The sequence below is a fragment of the Monodon monoceros genome, unplaced genomic scaffold (genome assembly GCF_005190385.1).
Source record: "Monodon monoceros isolate NGI ecotype Baffin Bay Population unplaced genomic scaffold, NGI_Narwhal_1 Super_Scaffold_20, whole genome shotgun sequence".
NCBI lineage: Eukaryota > Metazoa > Chordata > Mammalia > Artiodactyla > Monodontidae > Monodon > Monodon monoceros.
Genome location: NW_021703777.1, coordinates 88273715 through 88295966, shown reverse-complemented (window position 1 = coordinate 88295966; position 22252 = coordinate 88273715). Strand labels below are relative to the sequence as shown.

Sequence of the window (22252 nt, the reverse complement as noted above, 5' to 3'; positions counted from 1 at the left end):
GGCCGGGGTGGCACGGCCGCGGCGCCGGCGGCAGAGCGTGTGTGCCAAGACTGGGGCTCCACAAGGGGGAGGGCCAAAACAGGAGAAAGAAAAAAAAACAAAAAAAAAAAAGAAAAAAATCAAAAACAAAATAATTAAAAAAAAAAACTAATAGTTTCCAAGTTATATCTACCTTTTCAGGTCCATACTCAAGCATGAAGAAGACTAATATTATGAAGTGTGTAATTAATATTTAAGATGAAATATTTTGTGGAAAAGGAGTTAAAACCTGTTAAGTCTCTAAAAAGATTTAATAAATTACCAATTAATGCTTTAACAAAAGTAGCTTTCCATTTAAAAGTACACTTCAACTTATAATAACAGCTGTATTTCTAAAGAGCTGTCAGAAAATTCAACTTTCAAGATGAAATCATAATTCTCTAATATAAAAACTATTAATTAAAGAGCAAATGTCAGAACCTTCAATTAAACTTTATTCCCCCCACATGATCTACTATACTTTGCTTTCATGTAGATACAAATAAATCATTAGACATAAAGCATGTATAATTTTAATTAACTTAACAAAATAATGCCTTGAAATTAAAACACATTTTTCTAGCTTCCTAAAATCATTAATGGCTATACAACAACAAATGTTCTAATAAAGACTTTGAGGCACTGTGATTCTGAACCAAAGAAAATAGCATCTTTACTAAGTTAGTAAACAAACTAAAACATTGAAATAAATATATTCAAGGTAAAATGACACAGAAGAGTTTGACATTAAATTTAAATAACCAGAAAGTCTGTCAAACATTATACTTTGCATAACTCTATCGAACTAGGAAGTGTATAAAAATTTTTGGCAATAAAAAGCATTCCCTAATCCAGAGATCCCCAAATTTTCTTGGTTCATGGTTCCTTCACTGACTAGATAACTTCCACAATCCCCCTAGCCTCAAAGAAACAACTAGGGTGAAAGCAATCTACAGATTCAATGCAATCCCTATCAAACTACCAATGGTATTTTTCACAGAACTAGAACAAAAAATTTTACAGTTTGTATGGAAACAAAAAAGACCCCAAATAGCCAAAGTAATCTTGAGAAAGAAAAATGAAGCTGGAGGAATGAGGCTCCCTGACTTCAGACTATACTACAAAGCTACAGTAATCAAGACAGTATGGTACTGCACAAAAACAGAAATGTACATCAATGGAACAGGATAGGAAGCCCAGAGATAAACCCATGCACATACAGTCACCTTATCTTTGATAAAGGAGGCAGGAATGTACAGTGGAGAAAGGACAGCCACTTCAATAAGTGGTGCTGGGAAAACTGGACAGGTACATGTAAAAGAATGAAATTAGAACACTCCCTAACACCATACACAAAAATAAACTCAAAATGGATTAAAGACCTAAATGTAAGGCCAGACACTATAAAACTCTTCGAGGAAAACATAGGCAGAACACCCTATGACATAAATCACAGCAAGATCCTTTTTGACCCACCTCCTAGAGAAATGGAAATAAAAACAAAAATAAACAAATGGGACCTAATGAAACTTCAAAGCTTTGGTACAGCAAAGGAAACCATAAACAAGATGAAAAGACAACCCTCAGAATGGGAGAAAATATTTGCAAATGAAGCAACTGACAAAGGATTAATCTCCAAAATTTACAAGCAGCTCATGCAGCTCAATAGCAAAAAACAAACAACCCAATCCAAAAATGGGCAGAAGACCTAAATACACATTTCTCCAAAGAAGAGATACAGATTGCCAACAAACACATGAAAGGATGCTCAACATCACTAATCATTAGAGAAATGCAAATCAAAACTACTATGAGGTATCACTTCACACCGGTCAGAATGGCCATCATCAAAAAATCCACAAACAATAAATGCTGGAGAGGGTGTGGAGAAAAGGGAACCCTCTTGTACTGTTGGTGGGAATGTAAATTGATACAGCCACTATGGAGAACAGTACGTAGGTTCCTTAAAAAACTAAAAGTAGAACTACCATATGACCCAGCAATCCCACTTCTGGGCATATACCCCGAGAAAAACAATTCAAAAAGAGTCACGTACCACAATGTTCACTGCAGCACTATTTACAATAGCCAGGACATCGAAGCAACCTAAGTGTCCATTGACAGATGAATGGATAAAGAGGATGTGGCACATATATACAACGGAATATTTCTCAGCCATAAAAAGAAATGAAACTGAGTTATTTGTAGTGAGGTGGATGGACCTAGAGAGTCAGTAAGCCAGTCAGAGTGCAGTAAGCCAGAAAGAGAAAAATAAATACCGTATGCTAACACATATATATGGAATCTAAAAAAAAAAAAATGGTTCTGATGAACCTAGGGGCAGGAGAGGAATAAAGACGCAGACGTAGAAAATGGACTGGAGGACAGGGTGCAGGAGAGGGTAAGCTGGGACGAGTGAGAGAGTAGCATTGACGTATATACACTACCAAATGTAAAACAGATAGCTAGTGGGAAGTAGCCGCATAGCACAGGGAGATCAGCTCGGTGCTTTGTGACCACCTAGAGGGGTGGAATAGGGAGGGTAGGAGGGAGATGCAAGAAGAAGGGGGTATGGGGTTATATGTATACGTAGAGCTGATTCACCTTGTTATACAGCAGAAGCTAACACAACATTGTAAAGCAATTATACTCCAATAAAGATGTTAAAAAAATGCAATTGACTATAACAGAATAAAATAGAAAAACAAAAAAAAACCTAGGGTGGTTCCAATGACTAAATGCAATCCTAAAACTGTGTATATATGTCCTAATAACTTAGTAGCCATTTGAAAAAAAACACACATCAATTAAAATAAGTATTTCATTCTTAACCACAACTACTTCCTAATGGGTTGCGCGGGCCTATTGGGCACTCCAAAATTAATCAAACATTAGATACAGATCAAACAGTGATATCCATATTCCTTGCTCCAAAATTATTTTCACACACTACTTTCTTTGCACCATAGTAACTGTCAAAATCCCATTATCTAAAGTATGGCACCAGCAAAAGGGATGCAGCATCATGTAAATTCAACACCCTAACTGCCTGGAGCTGGTAGCTGTGTCGTGTCTCACTAATGACCAGTATCACTATGCTCAAACACTTATAATACCACACAGCACCTCCGTTAACACACTGTGGCACCCCAGGACACATTAGCATACCCTCTGGGGAAAACGGTCCTAACCCAACTTTCAGCAATACCTTCAATGTCTAAAACCAATTATCGGAATAAATTTTTCAGGAATCCTCAACACGACATATTAGGAGATTTGAGGGGAAGGAGGTAGCTTCAATTTCAGTGTCTAGGAAAAATACAAACTCTGATTCTTACTAATGAAGGATCAACGACAGGAGGAGACCAATGAAGAATCAAGAGCTGTATAAGGTAAACCAGTCCAATAACCACATATTTTCTTTTCCTACAACTTCTTTATTATTCTGGGATTAACTCTGTGTAAAGGACTTCTCAGTCTTCATATGAAAGATTTTCACTTTGGTAAGTGTCCCTACCAACAAAAAAATGTTAGGTGAAGTTGCTATCCTTAGAATTAATTTTTTTGTAATGCTAAAGGAATTTAGATTAATTTAAACGTGACTTACAGAAATAAATTTATAAAGTAAAGCTAGTTACTTTATAGCTACAAAATTTAAGAGTTAAATTAAAGCTCTTGGAACTATATTCAATATCCTGTGATAAACAATAATGGAAAAGAATATGAAAAAGAATAATATATAATTCAGTCACTTTGCTGTAGAGCAGAAATTAACACAACACTGTAAATCAACTATACTTTTCAATAAAATTTAAAAAAATAAGGCTCTTTTATTCAGAAAAGGGTTCTATTACATTTTTAAAGCTTTATTGTTGTATTATATGTCAATTATTGTCTACTCAGAAAATAAACTGCTTAAAATATACAATTTGGGGACTTCCCTGGTGGCACAGTGGTTAAGAATCTGCCTGCCAATGCAGGGGATACAGGTTCTATCCCTGGTCCGGGAAGATCCCACATCCCGCGGAGCAACTAAGCCCGTGCACCACAACTACTGAGCCCATGGGTCCGCGTGCCACAACTACTGAAGCCGAGCGCCTACAGCCTGTGCTCCGCAACAAGGGAAGCCACTGCAATGAGAAGCCCACGCACCACAACGGAGAGTAGCCCCTGCTCGCCGCAGCTTTCACGGCAACCAAGACCCAACGCAGCCAAAAAAATACATATATATATACAATTTGGTATGTTTTGACATATGTATACACTTGTGAAATCATCACACAGTAAAAATAATGTAACAATTAGAATCTTGTCACTAGAACTTAATATTAAGTGCAAAGAACATTTAAAAAACTTTCCTAACAATCTTATCCCCTAATAAAAGAACTCTGCTTCTGGTAATAGCAGAGTGGCTCCTATCAAACCACCCTCCCTGCAATTAACAGTTAGTTATAAGCTGTGAACAAAACTACAAAATGATAACTATCTGAACACATGGAGAGTGATCCAAAGCAAGCAGAAACCAAAGAGGACCTGACAGTAGGAAGAAGGGAATGGCAGTGGGGAGTAACCAGGAAATTTTTTTAATGGCTTTTGCCCAAGGGCAGGCATTATTCAAATAGAAACTCAAAATCTTACTGGTTGAAAAGTCAGAGGACAGAGGTAGAAAGGAGCCTGGCTGGAAGCCCAAACTTCTGCATATAAAATCCACCCAGCTCTTTAACTGACCCTGACCTCCATGCAGACAGGGCAAACACCAAGCAGATTTCAGTGGCTGCCTAATACAGAAAAGCCAGATCTGGAGTCTGAATTTAACCAAGGTAACTGTTCAATGAAACAAAACTAGCTGTCTTGAGAAGAATACAAAGGAATCCAGAGTCAGGGGTCAGCAAACTTTTTCTTTGAAGGCCAGATAGTAAATACTTTAGGCTTTGCTGACCAAGGAGCAACACTGAGAATATTATGTAGGTACTTTTATAACCATTTGAAATGTAACCATTTAAAACTATAAAAAAACATTCATAGGCCAGATTTGTCCCATAAGCTGTACTCTGTCTACTTTTCTATAGCAAATTATTCACAATGTCCAGGATACAATCCAATGTTACCAGACATATAAACAATATTTTTTAAATAGGGAAATATAAACCATATTCATAAGAAAAATAGTCAAGGTGATGAGCCCAAGATGACCCAGATACTGGAATATGAAAGCAAGGATTTAAGGGTATCTACTATAAAAGTTAAAAGACACAAATGAAAATATGCTTCTAACAGACAGTTAGGAAATCTCAGAAGAGAAAGATATTTTAAAATAGAATATTCGAACCTCAAAATTCCCAAACCTGAGTCTCAACTCAGACAGCTTTTAGTTTCTTGGTAATTTTTTCATGATGCTTTTGTAATACTACCCTACAGTGCCCCAGGAGAGAGTTGAGAAACTACAGATCTACTCTTCAATATTCAAGCTGAGGTCTATCTTTATGGAATTGGTAGGAAGGAAAGACAGAGAGAGATGGAAAAAGGCTTGGAGAGATACACAGAGACAGAAAGAGAGAAGGAAAGAGAAAATTCAATACCTACAGATTAAGATTTTACCAAAATAAAATATGATGTGATAACATATTTATTTTTATCCTGTTTTTTGTACTTTAAGTTCATTCGAATTAACTATTGTTGTGCTTGCACCAATCGTGGGTTGACAGGTGTTATATTCTTTTATACTAGTGGGGTGAAAAAAGGAAGTATCTTAAAATGCTACATTAATCTTAAGACAGTGAAAATTAGGTGATTCCCAAAAGTGAAATTCTAAGCTTATTAGTAGCAGGAAATTGTCAGAAATTAAGTATGGCACTAAAAGTTTACATTTTTTCCTCTTGAGACTTTAAACAAAAAGTCTCTCACTTTTAAACAGTGTTTCCCTTTTATCCTATGTTTTTTTCCTCCAAAACTGGATGGAAAAGATAGCTATTTAATTTTAGAAGATAAGTAACAATCAGGAAAAGAAATGTCAGAAGTTTTCTTTTCTAAATTCAAGAAGGTAACATATTCATTCAAATTCTAACTAAACAGTACAATTCTGAAATGATAAAATCCAGAGAGACAATTTCTCATCGAAAAAAAGTTTACCTTGCAATCAATGAGCAGTTGTGAATCATGTTCTTTTCAACAAAGATACCTTGGGATTCATCAGTTTCCACTATTCGCCCATCCTGATACCATAACACTTGCATGTCTTGATCAATATATGAAGCCATGCATTGGAAAGGAAGGCTGTCTCCTTCAAACACAACTTGACGATGAGATGGAGTCATGTAGAAAGATGGTAATTCAAGGGGAGGATCTAGAGACAGTAAAATAAAGACTCAGTTAACAAATACAATATTCACACTCCAAAGTTTAAAATTATAGAAATTCTAATTGAAATTTTAAAAATGGAAAAACAAATTCATCAGTTATCAGCATTCTAATGTTAGTATCAACAAAGCTATTACTGAATTAAGACGGTCCAAGATGAAAACACCGTTAAGAAAAATTAAAATGAAACCATTTCATATCAACTTTTACAAAGCTGATGTATTTCCTTCCAGTAAGAAAAATAAAAGAAATTTTAACTACACATGCAAAAATGTACACAAATCTCTTGGCTCATTAAAAGCCTTTAAAATATTTAGTCCCTTTGTCTAACACAATAATTCTACTTTTAGTAGTATTCTATCCTAAATAGCTAATATGTAAAGATGTACACAAGGAAATTAATCCTTTTAATGTTTATAGAGTGAGAAATTATTAACCTAAATCTGCAGTAATAAGGAAATTGCTATGGCTACATCTCTGTAATGAAAAAATAAAAGTTATGGCCACATCTATATAATGGATTGGTATGCATCTCTTATATGATGAGGAAACAAGTTTACACCATTTCCAGTTACAAAAGGTTACAAAATAACATTAGAGTATGATATTTTGGACAAAACATAATAAAAAGGTATAGAAGATGATACACCAAGGTATCCTTGACATTAGCTACCTATGAGTGATAAGAATGTAAGTATGGGCTTTGTTTTTTTCTTCTTTTAGTTTTTCATTTTTCCCCCAGCTTTATGGAGGTATAACTGACAAAATTATAAGTTATTTAAAGTGTACGCCAAGGTAATTTGATATATGTACATATTATTTCTTTTCATAAATCTTTAATCCAATGAGCATATTTTACATGTGAAACAATAATGATAATAAAAATAAATGGAAAAAACGGATACAGTTGTCTATTTTCAAACACAAAGACTAAACTAGAACCTACCTCTATCATTTTAAGGACTGTTTTTGGTTTTCTGTTTTTTGTTTTTCATTTAGCACATGGTAAATGTGTTATTTCCCTCAAGCCTTCAGATATTCTTAAAATTCATGATTTTCGATAGCTGCATACTATTTCACTGAATTGATGTGCCATAATTAAACCAATGCCCTAGTTTTGAGAATTTAGGATATGTTCACAAAGTCTGAAGATTTACACAAACGACTGATGATTTCTTAAGAATTAACCCCTACATGCAGAATTACTATATGAAGTTGTATCAATTCTTTAAGAACACCAATACATATTGCCAAACTATCCTTCAAAAAGGCTGTATCAATTCACACCCCACCAACAAAATGTGCGATTGTACCCTGAGATTTTATTACTATCAACAAATTCCTGATTTGCTGTTAGAAAATCTGAAGATCTATACTATTTATTGAAACTGGATTTCATAAAGAAAGCTGTTCAGAACCTAAGAACTTTAAACACCAATCGAAAAAATGTTTTTTAATCCAGCTGACTTAATTGTCAGCAAAAACTAAATATTATCAAATCTATGAAGACTGACAGTTGTAATCAGTCCCAATGTGTAAACAGAACTCTGCAGTTTGTCAGGAAAAACAAGAGAGCAAGTAAAATACAGTTAACCCTTTCTCAGTTTGTCTTCCTTACCGCACGTCAACAACTCCTGCTTCACACCTGTGACTGGCTGGGCCTGAAGAGACTTAGGATAAACACACCGTGTGTCCCGTACCGTGATGTTTCTCTCCTTCACCCAGCGATGCATCCACAGTATGTTACAATCACACAGCAGATACTCAGTCTGAAATTCTCTGTAGCATACAAAATGCCATGTAGAGGTTATGGTGAATGAATTAAATCGCATTTTTGCTTTATGTTGGCTTTACCCTTTGGGTGGCAAGCACATTCCTGCCCACTCTTACCATGCTACGGCACATACTGTACCATCAACTGGTTATGGTCTCCTTTCCCTTGAGATGGCGCCAAATGCCTGACCCCAGCTCCCTTCCCCACTGATTCGGGGAGTGACTCCAGTTTCAATCAACGTTGGTACGTGAACAAAATCTATTCCTCATCTACGTAACAAACTCCTGAAGCCCAGGGTACTGGAATACCACATCCCCATCCTTTGTGTCTATCAAACTGTTACCCTTTCATCAAGTCTGTGGCACAAATACTGGATCTTGAAGCCTTCCTCAATTTTTCCAGCATCACTGCCATGTTCTTGGCTTAAATACCTGCAAACTCTGTTAGTTCTGGCAACATACAGCAATATATGACTGTTTCACATGGTTATATCCTGTTTATCTGACTAGGATGACTGGCTGACTTCTAATTCCTAAGCACCACCTTCTGGTCAGTTTCCAGCACGATCAGTTATAAACACCGGCAATTTTGCCCAATTTTTGGATGAAAATGCTTCCTACATTGCTGCTATCCAGGGTCTCAAAAGCCAGATTATTTTTAGCCTTTATTTCCTAAACTTCACAGAAATGGCTGACATGAGCCCACTAAAAGGAGATGTTTGCACTAAAAAGCAGTTTTCTGGATAAGAACCGTAGCAGTACCAAAAAGACCAGATAGAGTTTGATGCCGTGTGATTCTAGAAGTACATACATATGTCTGCCATGGGGAGAAGCACCGTGAGCGCCTAACCTATCAGCTACATCCCAATGAAAACTGCTAAATGAGACTGAAATGATAAATTTAGAAAACGAAAGATGAGGAGGAGGGAAGGGAAAAAAGGGAAGAAGTCAGCATACATCAAACAGAGACATCTGGCAGAGAAGACATTTTTCACTGGAAAAAGAGACTCAAGCCCATATGTTATATACCATAAAAATTTGAAAAACATTATGTTTAACTGTAATTCCAATAGAAATCATTATAACTTATACTTTGAAATATATTAAGGTTTATCTGAAAAGACAGTTAGCTTCAAAAGTAACTCCTATACAATCTCGCACTTAATAAAACTGTATTTTGGGGGGAAAAATCAGCCAGTTCTAAAGCTACAGAGAATTATGTAAATATGACCTTACGCTGACTTCATAAAGCAGGCATTCTATGTAAGCATGTCTAGAAATGTCAGTAATAAGTTGTGAATTCAGTTTGGGGGACGGAGTTACAGGATAAAATTAAATCGCTAAAGCCTAACATAGTCTTAACCATAAATTCTTTTTTTTTTTTTTCGGTACGTGGGCCTCTCACTGTTGTGGCCTCTCCCGTTGCGGAGCACAGGCTCTGGACGCGCAGGCTCAGCGGCCATAGCTCACGGGCCCAGCCGCTCTGCGGCATGTGGGATCTTCCCGGACCGGGGCATGAACCTGTGTTCCCTGCATCGGCAGGTGGACTCTCAACCACTGCGCCACCAGGGAAGCCCTATAAATTCTTCATAAGGAGGGAGGCATATTTTATACTTTGGGAATTTAATTAGCTGAACAAAATATTTTCTGATTTGGAAATACAAAGAGAAAAAATTACCAATTTATTTACTTTAAGTATAAATTAGAGAGATAGAGTAGTATTCTAAGGAGAAAATGGTTGTCCCAGCCTGAAACACATTATTAAGGTTTATGGTATGTTTTTCAATGTGAATGCAAGTTCTCAAGTGAGATTCTAATTATTGCAAAATCACAAGCTTTTCCTATGAAGTCTCTTAAGCCATATAATAACTTTTTAATTTTAAAACACTAAAATATATTTACTAAAACAGGAGGAAAATTCTTACTTACAAAGATCGTAATGAGCCAAGATAATCAAAAGTTCCTTGAGATAATGATGAAAACAAATTCCCTGAAAGGTTCCTGGAAAAAAGGAAATAATTACACTTTAAGAAATGCTAACAATTATATACCATTTTATCTATTTTATATTTCCTAAAATGTCCTATCATTAACTACTGTTATAAAGAATTTATGAAAGTTGTTTTAAATCTTATGAAGAGAAACATCTAGTAAATATTTTCTCCAAAGTTGAAGAAGAAAATTGTTCTTAACCTTATATAAGGCAGTAAACAAAATTATTTAAAATTACCGCTGGATAAGGATTTTTCTATCAAATATCATGTGAACCTCAAAGTTGACTTCCTGAACTAGATCTTCAGTCATACTCTCATTGAAACAAGAATTATTCTTCATGTGTTCACTCAGTATCACATAAGAAAGCAAAAACTTTAAAAAACATGGAAAAGGAGGGTCTGAAGGGCCAACAACAGCTGACAGTAACCCAGTAAAATACGTTGGCAGAGTGAAATGAGTCCAGGGTTTAAGACGAAAGACTTGGGATAGAATTCCGTGTTGGCTTTGGGCAAATTACTTAACCTCTCTCGTTTCCCCCTGTATCACGGCTTTAATACCTAAACACTTGCAGAGTTTTGTATGAATTGCAGAACAACTTATGCTACAACATGAGTAGTTTGTTACACCCATCGTGCTTTGACCAAATCATTGTTTGTGATTTCTTCCATGCTTGACTATAAGCTCCAGGAGAGGAAGGACTTGTGTGTCTTATTTACTGGGGTACCTCTGTCAGCTAGTAACAAACTGGGGTATACAGTAGGTGCTCAATTGTGGTGGCTGACTGTTCAGACCCCACCTTTAGGAGGCACTAGCAAGGACTCTGGGAAAATGGCAGCATGGTCCAACCATCACAAGATCTTTTCTGTGCCTATTGTAGTAACAAGAATGATAAAATTTTGGGACTTCCCCTGTGGCACAGTGGTTAAGAATCCGCCTGTCAGTGCAGGGGACACGGGTTCGAGCCCTGGTCCAGGAATATCCCACATGCCACAGAGCAACTACACCCGGGCACCACAACTACTGAGCCTGTGCTCTAGAGCCCGTGAGCCACAACTACTGAGCCCTCGTGCCACAGCACACCTAGAGCCCGGGCTCCGTAAAAGAGAAGCCACTGCAATGAGAAGCCTGCGCACCACAACGAAGAGTAGCCCCTGCTCGCCGAGTAGCCCCTGCTCGCTGCAACTAGAGAAAGCCCGCATGCAACAACGAAGACCCAATGCAGCCAAAAATAAATTTTAAAAAATAATTTAAAAAAAAAAGAATGATAATATTTGGACCTAGAGTTCTCAAGGAAGAAGTCCTGAGACCTGCAAGGAGGCCTGCCTCTCCTCCAGAGTCTGAGTTTCATCCTTCAAGTGTGGAAGAAAGTGACAATTGCGTAGGTGGATTCTCCAGTGAGGAGAGGAAAGAGAATTGATGGGGGAGAGGTCAGCTGTTACCATGACACCTGCAGCAATGTATTCCTGGATGGGAAGACTTAATATTATACAAACACCAATCCCTCACAAATTAATATACTGATATAATGGATTTCAGTAAGAACATCACTGGATTCATTTTTATTGCCTTAGGATTTTTTTGATAGAAAAAAGGCTGGATAAAATAATTTTGATCTTCATAAAAGAATTGCCTAGGAACTTAAAAAACAAAAAGAATACTTGCAAATCAAAAGAACCATGAAAGCGATGCCCTTTTCTTTTTTGGCCTATCAGAGTGAATACTGAATGTGGATTTCGAAAAGGGTACAGCTGATGGAGTGTAAATCACTGTAACATTTTAAGAAAGTAACCTAGATGCAATTAAAATGAACAACTATACTTTTATGAAGGTACCCTATGTGAAATTATATGACTTCTGGGATTTACTTTAAAATGTACGCAGGAAGACAAGAGATGTGAGGTGTAACTAAAACAAGACTGGCTATGAGTTACTAAGTGTTGAAACTGATTGATGGGTCCATGGAGGTTCCTTATACAATTACCTGTAATATTTTTTTCGATGCTTTGAAAGAGTCCATAGTAGTAAGTTGGAAATAAAAATACATTCTACAAATATAGGATTTAAGTATAAACAAAATAATTGCAGCTTACAGGGACCATTAGATTCTAATTACTATGTAACTTTATTCTAATTATTAGGTATTATAAATTTTTTTTTTCCTTGGAAATCACAGAGGAGGCAATCACATTGGAGACAGACATGCCATCCTCTCAGTAAGTACCAACACAAACCAATTTTTCCTCCAGTGTTGGAACAGACTGCTATTTGTTTGGCTGGACACCTATGAAGTAACTGGCTTCGGCTGGTGGCCATAAAAACCTACACATACTTTAAAACATTAAAATCACATTCCAGCTCTGAGGTGCTTACACCAAAAGAAGCATAAGGAAACTGAGAATGACAACGTTCACAGCGAAGACACCGCTCTTGTGTCCTAATGTAGTTTACTGAATGGGGTGGTAGGTGAATTATCCACCTACTCCCACTCATGTTGTTTCTTACTCTGTCAATCTTTCTTTGCTCACTTTTTGCTACACAGATATATTTGTATTCCTGTAAGTTAAGTGTGTATGATGCAGCATCTGTGTATATACAGGAATGTTTACCAAGGCAGATTCGTTAAAGGAGGAAGAAAGGAATCAGATAGTATCTACATTAACAGAGGAATAATTGACTAAATTATGATCTGTTCTATACTTGGAATGTTCTATAGCTATTCACATGAACTAAATCAATATGTATTCTCCTAAAAAGATATTAAGAATACGTCAGTAAAAAATTTTTTAAGTAAAATGTCGAGTAGAGCACATTTTTAAAGCCCTATGTGAAAGCCTATATATTTCACATGTATGGGGGGGGAACGATAGAAAAATCTGAGAATATATACACCAGTTAGTACATGCTATCTCAGAAGGGTGTGTCTGAAGTGATGAAGGGGAGATTTAACTTTTGCTTCATATCTCTCTATATGGTTTATTACTTAACAGCACCAATAATTTTTAATTGTAAAAAGGAAGTTCTTATAAATGTCACTCACCTATTATTTCTGATAGAAAAATATTAAAGGTATAATTTTCTTAGGGGAAAATAGGTTTTAAACTGATCAAAATTCATAAAGAAAAAAAAAGGAAATCTTTGCTTTTTTTGATCTCCTGTCAATTTCTCTGTCACTTAGGAAAGTGAAGGACAGACACTTCACTGAAGTCCATTATTGGGTCCCATCTTTGTCTGTCAGTTACTCCTAGGGTTACAATGGGAATCTCTGGGAGGATGGTTTCACTTCCCAGAATTTCTCCATCAATAAAGGCAGAGATCAATACATAGAATTAATCAATTTTACCCACCACACCCCAGTCCACTGAATCCTCTGACGTATTTTTAAAAAGCCATTTTTGAATTTTTACACTGAATCGCCAAAGCCAAGATGTTTCGATATGATAAGAAGTATGGGTGAGAATGCAACAGGGTGTCTGCCAAGGTTTCCAGCTCCTTTGGCTAAAAGGCCAAGTCAGTCCAAGATCCCAAGTTTCAGGGTAACCCAGAAATTTCAGCTGAAGAGGTAGCTGAGGAAACAGCTAGAACAGTGATCCACTCTAGACTGATTTCTTTTGTACACTTAATCTTTGGGGTGGGAAATAATAATTAGGGAGCTTCTCTGATTCCTAACCTAAAAAATGTACTACATGAGGTGGATGGACCTAGAGTCTGTCATACAGAGTCAAGTAAGTGAGAAAGAGAAAAACAAATACTGTATGCTAACACATATATATGAAATCTAAAAAAAACATAGAGAATGGACTTGAGGACATGGGGAGGGGGAAGGGTAAGTTGGGACAAAGTAAGAGAGTGGCATTGACATATATACACTACCAAATGTAAAACAGATAGCTAGTGGGAAGCAGCCGCATAGCACAGGGAGATCAGCTCGGTGCTTTGTGACCACCTAGAGGGGTGGGATAGGGAGGGTGGGAGGGAGATGCCAGCGGGAGGAGCTATGGGGACATATGTATATGTATAGCTGATTCACTATGTTATAAAGCAGATACTAACACACCATTGTAAAGCAATTATACTCCAATAAAGATGTTAAAAAAAAATGTACTACATGTCCCTTAACTAATCAGATTCTCTTTTCCACCTGTTAGACTGAGAAAATGCTATTCTCCATGTCTGAAATACAAATTGTTATCAGCCTTCACAACCGGCATACAGCCTGGCTTAGGGAGCAGCCCACACAGAACACCCATTCAAAGTTTCCTGATCCACAGCTCTAGAACTATGTCAACCCAAATTATCACTGCAATGCATTCTTCAATGTTAAGAAGCTACCTCAATTGCCAATTTTTCTTAGAACAGTATTTAAAGGATATGCCAGGTATAGTTCTATATATGCCATATTGTTGCATTTAAAAGAGCCACCATCACCCTTTCTATTTCAGCCTTCTTGGACCCTGTGGAGGCCTGCTGGGAACAGGACTTCTAACAGGACAAATATGTCTGGAAGGCTGTGGTCCAAGGCCATTTTTCCTGGCTATAAGCGGGATCTACGGAACCAGAGGGAGCAAACGGCTCTCCTGAAAACTGAAGGTGTATATGCTCAAGATGAAACAATTCTATCTAGGCAGGAGATGTGCTTATGTGCGCAAAACAAAGAACAACACAGTAACTCCTGGTGGAAAACCTAACAAAACCAGAGTAATCTGGGAAAAGATAACTTATGCTTATGGAAACAGTGGCATCATGGTTCATTCTAAATTCCAAAGCAACCTCCTTGCTAAGGCCATTGGACAGAGAATCCGTGTGACACTATACCCTTCATGGATTTAAACTTAATGAAAAGTAAATATATACAACTGTGGACTTGTTTTCTTAAAAAAAAGAGCCACCATCATCTATTATTACATGGGCTACAAAATCATCTCAATCAATCTCAAAGTAGGAAACGTGGCAGTGCTATTTCTGTTTTAATGATTCACCTGGATATATGTCCACTGTGTTCCATGACCTGTAAATTCTCACAAGTATCAGAGAATTGGTAAAAATGTAAGAGACAATCCAAGCTCTAAAACTTCCAAAAACGTTGGCTTGTAAGGCAGGAGGCAAATAATAATAATAATAGTAAGCATATAGTAACTTGCCTTAATGTAAGCACTGTCCCACACAGCTCTTTTGCCTAAAGAACATTTGCTGATGGGTCAAAAATCCCTAGACCAAAGCTACATATCCATCTGAAACTAAAGTCAAGAAAACGGTCAAAAAACTTCAGACTCCCTTTTTCATTATTTGATTCATAGCTACCCAAAAGTATAACAAATTTTCTCCATAAACGCCTCAATTTGCCAATTCTTATACATTCCTTAAAACCCAAAATACAAAACTCTCGAGATAATGAAAGCACTGAAATGAAATTGTTTGTAATCCAGTTACAAAAAGGGAAACCGTAATTGATTTAATTAATTTCTCGCTATGAGTAAAGCTGTACACCAAATCAATCTTTTGTTTAAAAACATAAACTTGGCCAACTATCTTTCCTCCAGAATTAAAGGGCACACTGAAAAATACAAATTTGCTGACTAAGAAGCAGGAGTAACATTATTCTGTTCTGGCAAGTGATTTGGAGACCCCTCCCTTACTGTACACATGAAATGATCTCACTACTTAAGCCGCTATAGCTTTTTCAAAGTTAACTTGAACGAAACAGAAGAAACATTCTAAAAAGCTACAAAGAGAAAGAACCAGGCATAGGTGATCTCAATACTAGAACTTCTACCCCTAAATCCTGCATTTCACCCTGCACCCTATTTCTAGATTGCTCTTCTCTAAATCATGATTTTATGCCATTTTCCCACATCAATGTCTTTCAGTGGCTTCCTAGGGTTGAATGAGTTCTAAGCTTCAGTCTGCTTTTCATATGGTCTTGTATAAAGCTCTATTATAGATAACTGAACTTAATTCTAGTTACTCTCAGAGTCCATTTTAAAAATAAAATTAAAATATATTTGATGGCATATACAAAGTTCTGCACTTATATTAGATACAAATTATAAGATATAGGTATAGATAATTCAAATGCTAATTAATACTTATAACTTTGAGGTATTATTAATCTTTATTTATTAAGTAAACTTACTTTACTTACTTACTTTATTAATCTACTTTTTCATTTGAAAAAGAGAAAAGCTAAACAACTCACCTATAATCACAAGGTCAGAGGTGTGATTCAGATGGTCATTTTACTCATAAGTCCAACGGCCTTCACCTTGACAAACTGGCCTCAATCTTATTTCTACCTCCTTTTATCATTTGCTTGACTTCTTTTCCTTTCTAACGATCTGGATCATCAGCTCAAGTTTCATCTCTTCCAAGAAATTTTCCCAAAGTGGCAAAGCTTTGATCACGTCTCTCAATGTGGACATGTTCCCTGGGGTATACATCGTGTGTGTGTGGGTGTGTGTGCATGTGTGCGTGTGTGTGCGTGTGTGCGTGTGTGCGTGTGTGTGTGTGTGGTGTGTGGTGTGTGTTTGGGATGGAGGATATAATGCATTGTTATGTTCTGATGACATTATATCTCCATGATTAAATTTCCAGCTCCTTATATCCTACCACTTCTGTAACCTCTACAGTTGTTATTTTAATATTAAACATATAGGTGGTCATAAAAATTTGGGTACTGGTTCAAATGCTTCCTTGTATTATAATACGAAAGAAAGAGGTACTTACAGCCTAACCAGATTGGTGAGTCCTCGGAATATGTCTGCATTCAGACACCCTATTCGATTGTTTGTCAGATCCCTAGAGAGAAAGGGAAAAAGTGTCTTCAATTAGTTCTCTTGGTTAATGAAGGTTTCATACATTCAATATTCAAGAATGGCACCCAGGTATCACACAAGTCCTATCTTTTAAGCATCTCTGAAATATTCACCTATCTCAAGTGCAGCACTGAGAGAAGAAATAATCCTTGCTTTCACTTACTTCTGGCACATACAGGCTAAACGCTGTTTAATTACAGTGCCCTTGATATTTCAAGCATTTACTCCTGTCAAATGACTCAAGATAAAACCGAAGAAGTAAAAATGAGACTCCATCTTACTGTCTGTGATGATCTACACAGCTAATCATGCTAGGTTAAGTTAGGGAACAGAGCCTGATCTCAGGCAACATCCAACGGACAATGGGTAAAAGGGCAAATTACCAAAATGCCGAAACTTTAACTTCCTCAAGAACATCTGAAACTTAATGCTTTCTAATTTCATTCCTTAAATACTCAGAAGTTGTGACTGTAATGAAAAAAAACAACTGAGTTAGCTTTTATTTTACAGATCTGTCATTTATGCTCCAAGTCAAATTACTTTATAACTATATCTAGGTAACGGCCCATTTTTTCCAGTCACTCCTAACTTCTTACAGTTCCTATCAAATGTTATTTTCTATCCATTTTTTTCTTCTCCTCAAGCCATGAAACTTTTTTCCTTTTAACTGTGTGATAATTTTAGTATTTTGTTCTATCTTTCTACACTATTTTTCTTCACACCAAGCACAGTGAATACAATTTTACATTTCAATCAGATTACATTTTAATTGGGAGGTAACTGACAATTTCTTCAAATGAGACAGCATGGCTTGCAACATTTTCCATCAGTGGATTTAGTATGAAAGCCCTAAAACAATTAATCTTAATTTTTCTCAGTTGTTAGATTTGAAATTATTAATCATTCTGAATTTCAATAAAAGAACTAAAACAAACTTTCTAAACCAAATTTTAAAAATATTTTTATCATATTTTCTTCAATGCCCATATTATTCTCTGTAATAGAAAAGCATATATTCTTTGAATTTCCCTCTGAGTTACTCTTTAGAGACTTGTACCACCCATTTCTAAATTAAAACTGATTCTAAATCGTATACCTGGTAATGGGGAAAAAAATGTATTAGTCCGAGAGAAATTACAAAGACTTTGCATTTGAATCCGGTACCTACTCATTAACTTTTTCCTCTAGATATTTCAAAAGCTAGTTTAGGTAATCCTGGTTTCCAAAAATTTCATAGCACTGCCTTCCCTTTCTTATGGAAACTTTTGATTAAAAAAAAAAAAATCTTAAGCAATGAAAGTCTTTATCTGCACTTGCTGTGCTCCAGCTCCTCAGAATATTAACGCTAAGTATTTTTAATCGTGTGGGACTTTTTAAAAATTCCAGCTGATTTTCCTCTATTTCTGGGCTTTACTGTTTAAGAAAATTAGGCATCATCTTGTGAAGTGTTGCTTAAACTAGCATTTCTGTGCTCTATTCATTATCCTGTCCCAATTCTGAGCTTTAAATGGTGTAACTACCACTGATTCTTTGGGAAACAGTTTCATTACAGCTATACCTATTTAAAATGGAATTTAGGTATTGGTAATGGGTTTTCATTTGAATTGAGAATCAGCTTGAATTTGTTGATAAAGCAAAGGAGAAACTGAATGGGTCTAGGTTTTACCTACTTCTGGTAGTTTATTCTTCAGTAAGCCACTTAATCTTCCTGATCCAAATTATCTATAAAATAAAGGCAAAGGCATGGGACACTTATAAAAATACTTTACATGTGGCTGCCGAGTGAGATGCACAATTGAAATGAATGAATGATTGAAGGCCTCATAAGAAAAACTGCCTATAATCTAGAAGCAACTAGCAGAATATCTTTATTATCTCATTGAGTTTACGTATAGGACTCTCTCAGCTTACAAGCTGTATACCGTAAGTTCAATTACAAGTTAGCTGTTTGGAATTAAGAATGAATTTTCTAGTGGGAAGAACATTATAAATGACAATTACCTCCCTAGGCAAGAACACAAGAGACTACTTAATGTGTAATGCAATGAAAAAATGCTAAGGCAACATCTGGGACAATAATAGTAATTAAGTGCTACTGAACAAGAATTATATTTATTTTGGATAGTAGTACTTGAAAAATTATTTACTGAAGGATAAAGAACTGGATGGAGAACCTAAGATATTCTATAGTATCCTTGAAACATCCTGATGAACCTGCTTTTTATTAACAGTCAAGTTTCATTCAATCTCTACCTTGACATGGAGATATTATCAGTATTAATCTCCCTATTACCAGAAAACAGAACACAGTGGTGTGGATCACAGGAGAGAATGAGTGGACTCGTCTGGCCATATGATGCCACACTCCTCCCTCCTTTTGGAAAAACAAGTTGGAAGGAAAATATTCTAGAAGTTCTCTAACTTCAGCATCAAAATCACTAGGAGGGACTGTGGAAACAAAGGTGGTTTAGCCTCAGCCCCAGAGTTTGATAGGGTACGTCTAGCACCTACACTCCTGTTCCCCACATGAGGACTCACATTCCATCCAAACATGATGTCAGTTTGCCCCAGTAAGAAACAAGAAAATGACTCATTGTTATACATCAAGCTCAGTTAGCTGCTACCCCTCCACTCCCGAATGCCTGTTTCTGGAGATGCACGTAGCCTACTGATGGCCGTGTTCCATGCCCCTGCCTGTGTCAGTATGGCTGAGTCCTAACAGCTTCAAAGACTCTTAGCAGCTGAACTCCAGCTACTGCTCCATCTCTCCGGAAGTATATTCCAATTCCATATTCAGGTTCCTGGTTGGTATATAACGATTCCACTGAACTGCAAACCTTCCAAGCAGTTCCTGAGTTCCCTTTGTATCTCTAGAGCCTGGCTCACTACTGGGCACACAGGACAGAATCAATGAATTTTTTTGTAACTGAATTGATGCTGATCTCTGTCTTCCCACTTCGATTACATTGCTATACCTGGTTGATACATTACTTTTACTGAACTCTAAACCCAGCTTGATCCACTGCAACTCTGACGCCACAAATCTCATCACATCAACTCCACAATGAAAAAGTTCTGCCAGTCCCTACTGTCTAACAAATAGATTCAAAATTCTTCAACGTGGCAGGAGAGCATCAAAAGCCTAGTTCCCCCCTGGCCAGCTTATCTCCCAACGTTTCTTCCCCCTTTCTACTTGAAGCTCTGGCCAAAGGACAGGTTCTTTCACACCTATGTCCGCTCTGCTTAGGATGCTCGTTCTGTTATTCTTCAATATGCATTCACCCCTCAGGGGCAAGGTCAAATCTAACAGCTGGCCGCTCTCAAGGCAGGTCATTCCCCTCTAAGGTGGTCCCCCTCCTTTCCCTGGCAGATTACTATCATTATTATTTAGGATGTATTTGCATTATCTATTTGCCCCCAAGAGTCTGTGAGCTCTTCCAGAGAAGTCAGAGCATAAGTAGCCCGCACTTAATAAATGCATTTAGAAGGAATAAAGGGTGGTGGGACAGTCCACGTGGCTTGAGCACAGGGTGACCTCTCAAATATGAGCATGCTCACACAGCAACCGTGACATGAGCACAGTAAGGGGAGCAGGGGTGTTTAGCTTCAGAAATAATAAAAACTGGTCTTTAGGTTTTGAAATGATAATACATAGAGAAAATATATGGAAAAATGGCAAGATTTTAAATCATTAATAGAAAGGGGCCTCAATTTTTAGGGCATTTACAAGAGACTGTTTAAACGTATTCATAACCTGAAAATCATCTACAGATTATGGCAGCTAGCAAAGCCAACCATCATGATTTCACTACCATAAGAGGGATGCAACCATCTATCACCAAACAAATCATATTACTGTAAAAATAAACTGCCTTCTAAGCTAAGGCATGAAACACTCTGTTTCTCTATCTAGGACCTGGCTAGATGAACTTCTAAAAATTATTAAAAAGCCACTTTTTTATCGTGTTAAAGTTTAAAGTAGGTTAAGTTACTTATAACGGTTCAAACTCATAAAGTTAGCAATTCAAACACTTACAATCGTTTTAGCGATGACAGTCCCCAAAAGGCACCTGGATCTATACTACTAATAAGATTGTTTCGGAGGTCCCTGTTAAAAATAAAATAAAAGTTATTTATATCTTGACACTGTAAGAAATATTTAGGAACACTGCACCTATCTGCTATACAGAAAACAACAATAACAATCATAATAATGGGAGGAAACTGAAGCCAAAAAGGTTAAGCCAAAATCATCCCAGCAGTAGAGCCAGAATTCAAAATCAAGAAATTTGGTTCTGAAGCCATTTGTTTTGGTCAATATAAGAATAAAGGTATATGTCAAAAAGATATGTGTCTTAATATTATTCCAATTCAAAGTTATGACTAAACTACAATCTTACACATTATTTCTACAATCTCTTCCTTAGTATGCTACACTTCAGTTATCAAAATAAATCAGACTATATTTGTCACAAGCATAATTAAATTTTTTAAACCATTTTCAAAAATATACACTCTAAAATTCATGTCATTTGCTTATTCATATTTTTTCCTCCCCAGGCTTCTATGGCTAGGTTCTCTATAAAACAATATGTTAATTCACAAAATACAGCTCAAAGCAATGATCCACCAGCTCCCTATACAATGGCGTCTGATAGCAGTCACAACTGACAGTAGTCCCCTGCTTATCCATGGGGGATACGTTCCAAGACCCCCAGTGGATGCCTCAAACTGAAAATAGTACCAAACCCTACATATACTATGTTTTTTTCCCTATACATACCTATGGTAAAGTTTAATTTATAAATTAGGCACAGTAAGAGACCAACAATTAAATAGAACAATTATAACAATATATTGTAATAAAAGTTATATAAAATTGGTCTCTCTCTCAAAGTATCTTATTATATAAATGTATTGTCTTTTCCCTCTTAACTAAGGGTTTAACACACACTGTGGCCATAACTTTTGCCAAGTGAGGTATGAGAACAAAACTAGTACAAATTTTCTTCCTTTTTCAAAATTTCACAGAGAGAAGATTCATTCTTACCATGAATCTAATCAACCTCAGCATACAATTTTTTTCCTCTCCTTATTAAAGTCAAGAACTTTCACCTTCCACCTAAGGTGCTTCACTTAAAGGAAGCACCTTACAGCTTCTCTTTAGCACATCCAAACTGCCAGCATCAGTATTCTCATGCTTTGGGGACGCTATTAAGTAAACCAAGGGTGACTTGAACACAAGCACTGTGAAACCTCAACAGTGGATCTGATACCCGGGACAGCTACTAAGTGACTCA

At 36.6% G+C, this 22252-nt stretch overlaps 1 protein-coding gene and 1 pseudogene across 2 annotated transcripts in view; one reads left to right on the top strand and one right to left on the bottom strand.

The window, feature by feature from the left end:
- ADGRA3 (adhesion G protein-coupled receptor A3) overlaps positions 1 to 22252 on the bottom strand; it is a 116397-nt gene that overhangs the window by 51113 nt on the left and 43032 nt on the right. For both annotated transcript variants that reach the window (XM_029235563.1, XM_029235564.1), the window contains exons 3-7: positions 20989 to 21060; positions 16864 to 16935; positions 10078 to 10149; positions 7994 to 8154; positions 6148 to 6361 (exon numbers count right to left, since the gene is read on the bottom strand). In XM_029235563.1, coding sequence (XP_029091396.1) covers positions 6148 to 6361; positions 7994 to 8154; positions 10078 to 10149; positions 16864 to 16935; positions 20989 to 21060 — 591 coding nt within the window. The remainder of the gene's footprint in view (positions 1 to 6147; positions 6362 to 7993; positions 8155 to 10077; positions 10150 to 16863; positions 16936 to 20988; positions 21061 to 22252) is intronic.
- Positions 14601 to 14970, top strand: LOC114902878 (annotated as a pseudogene).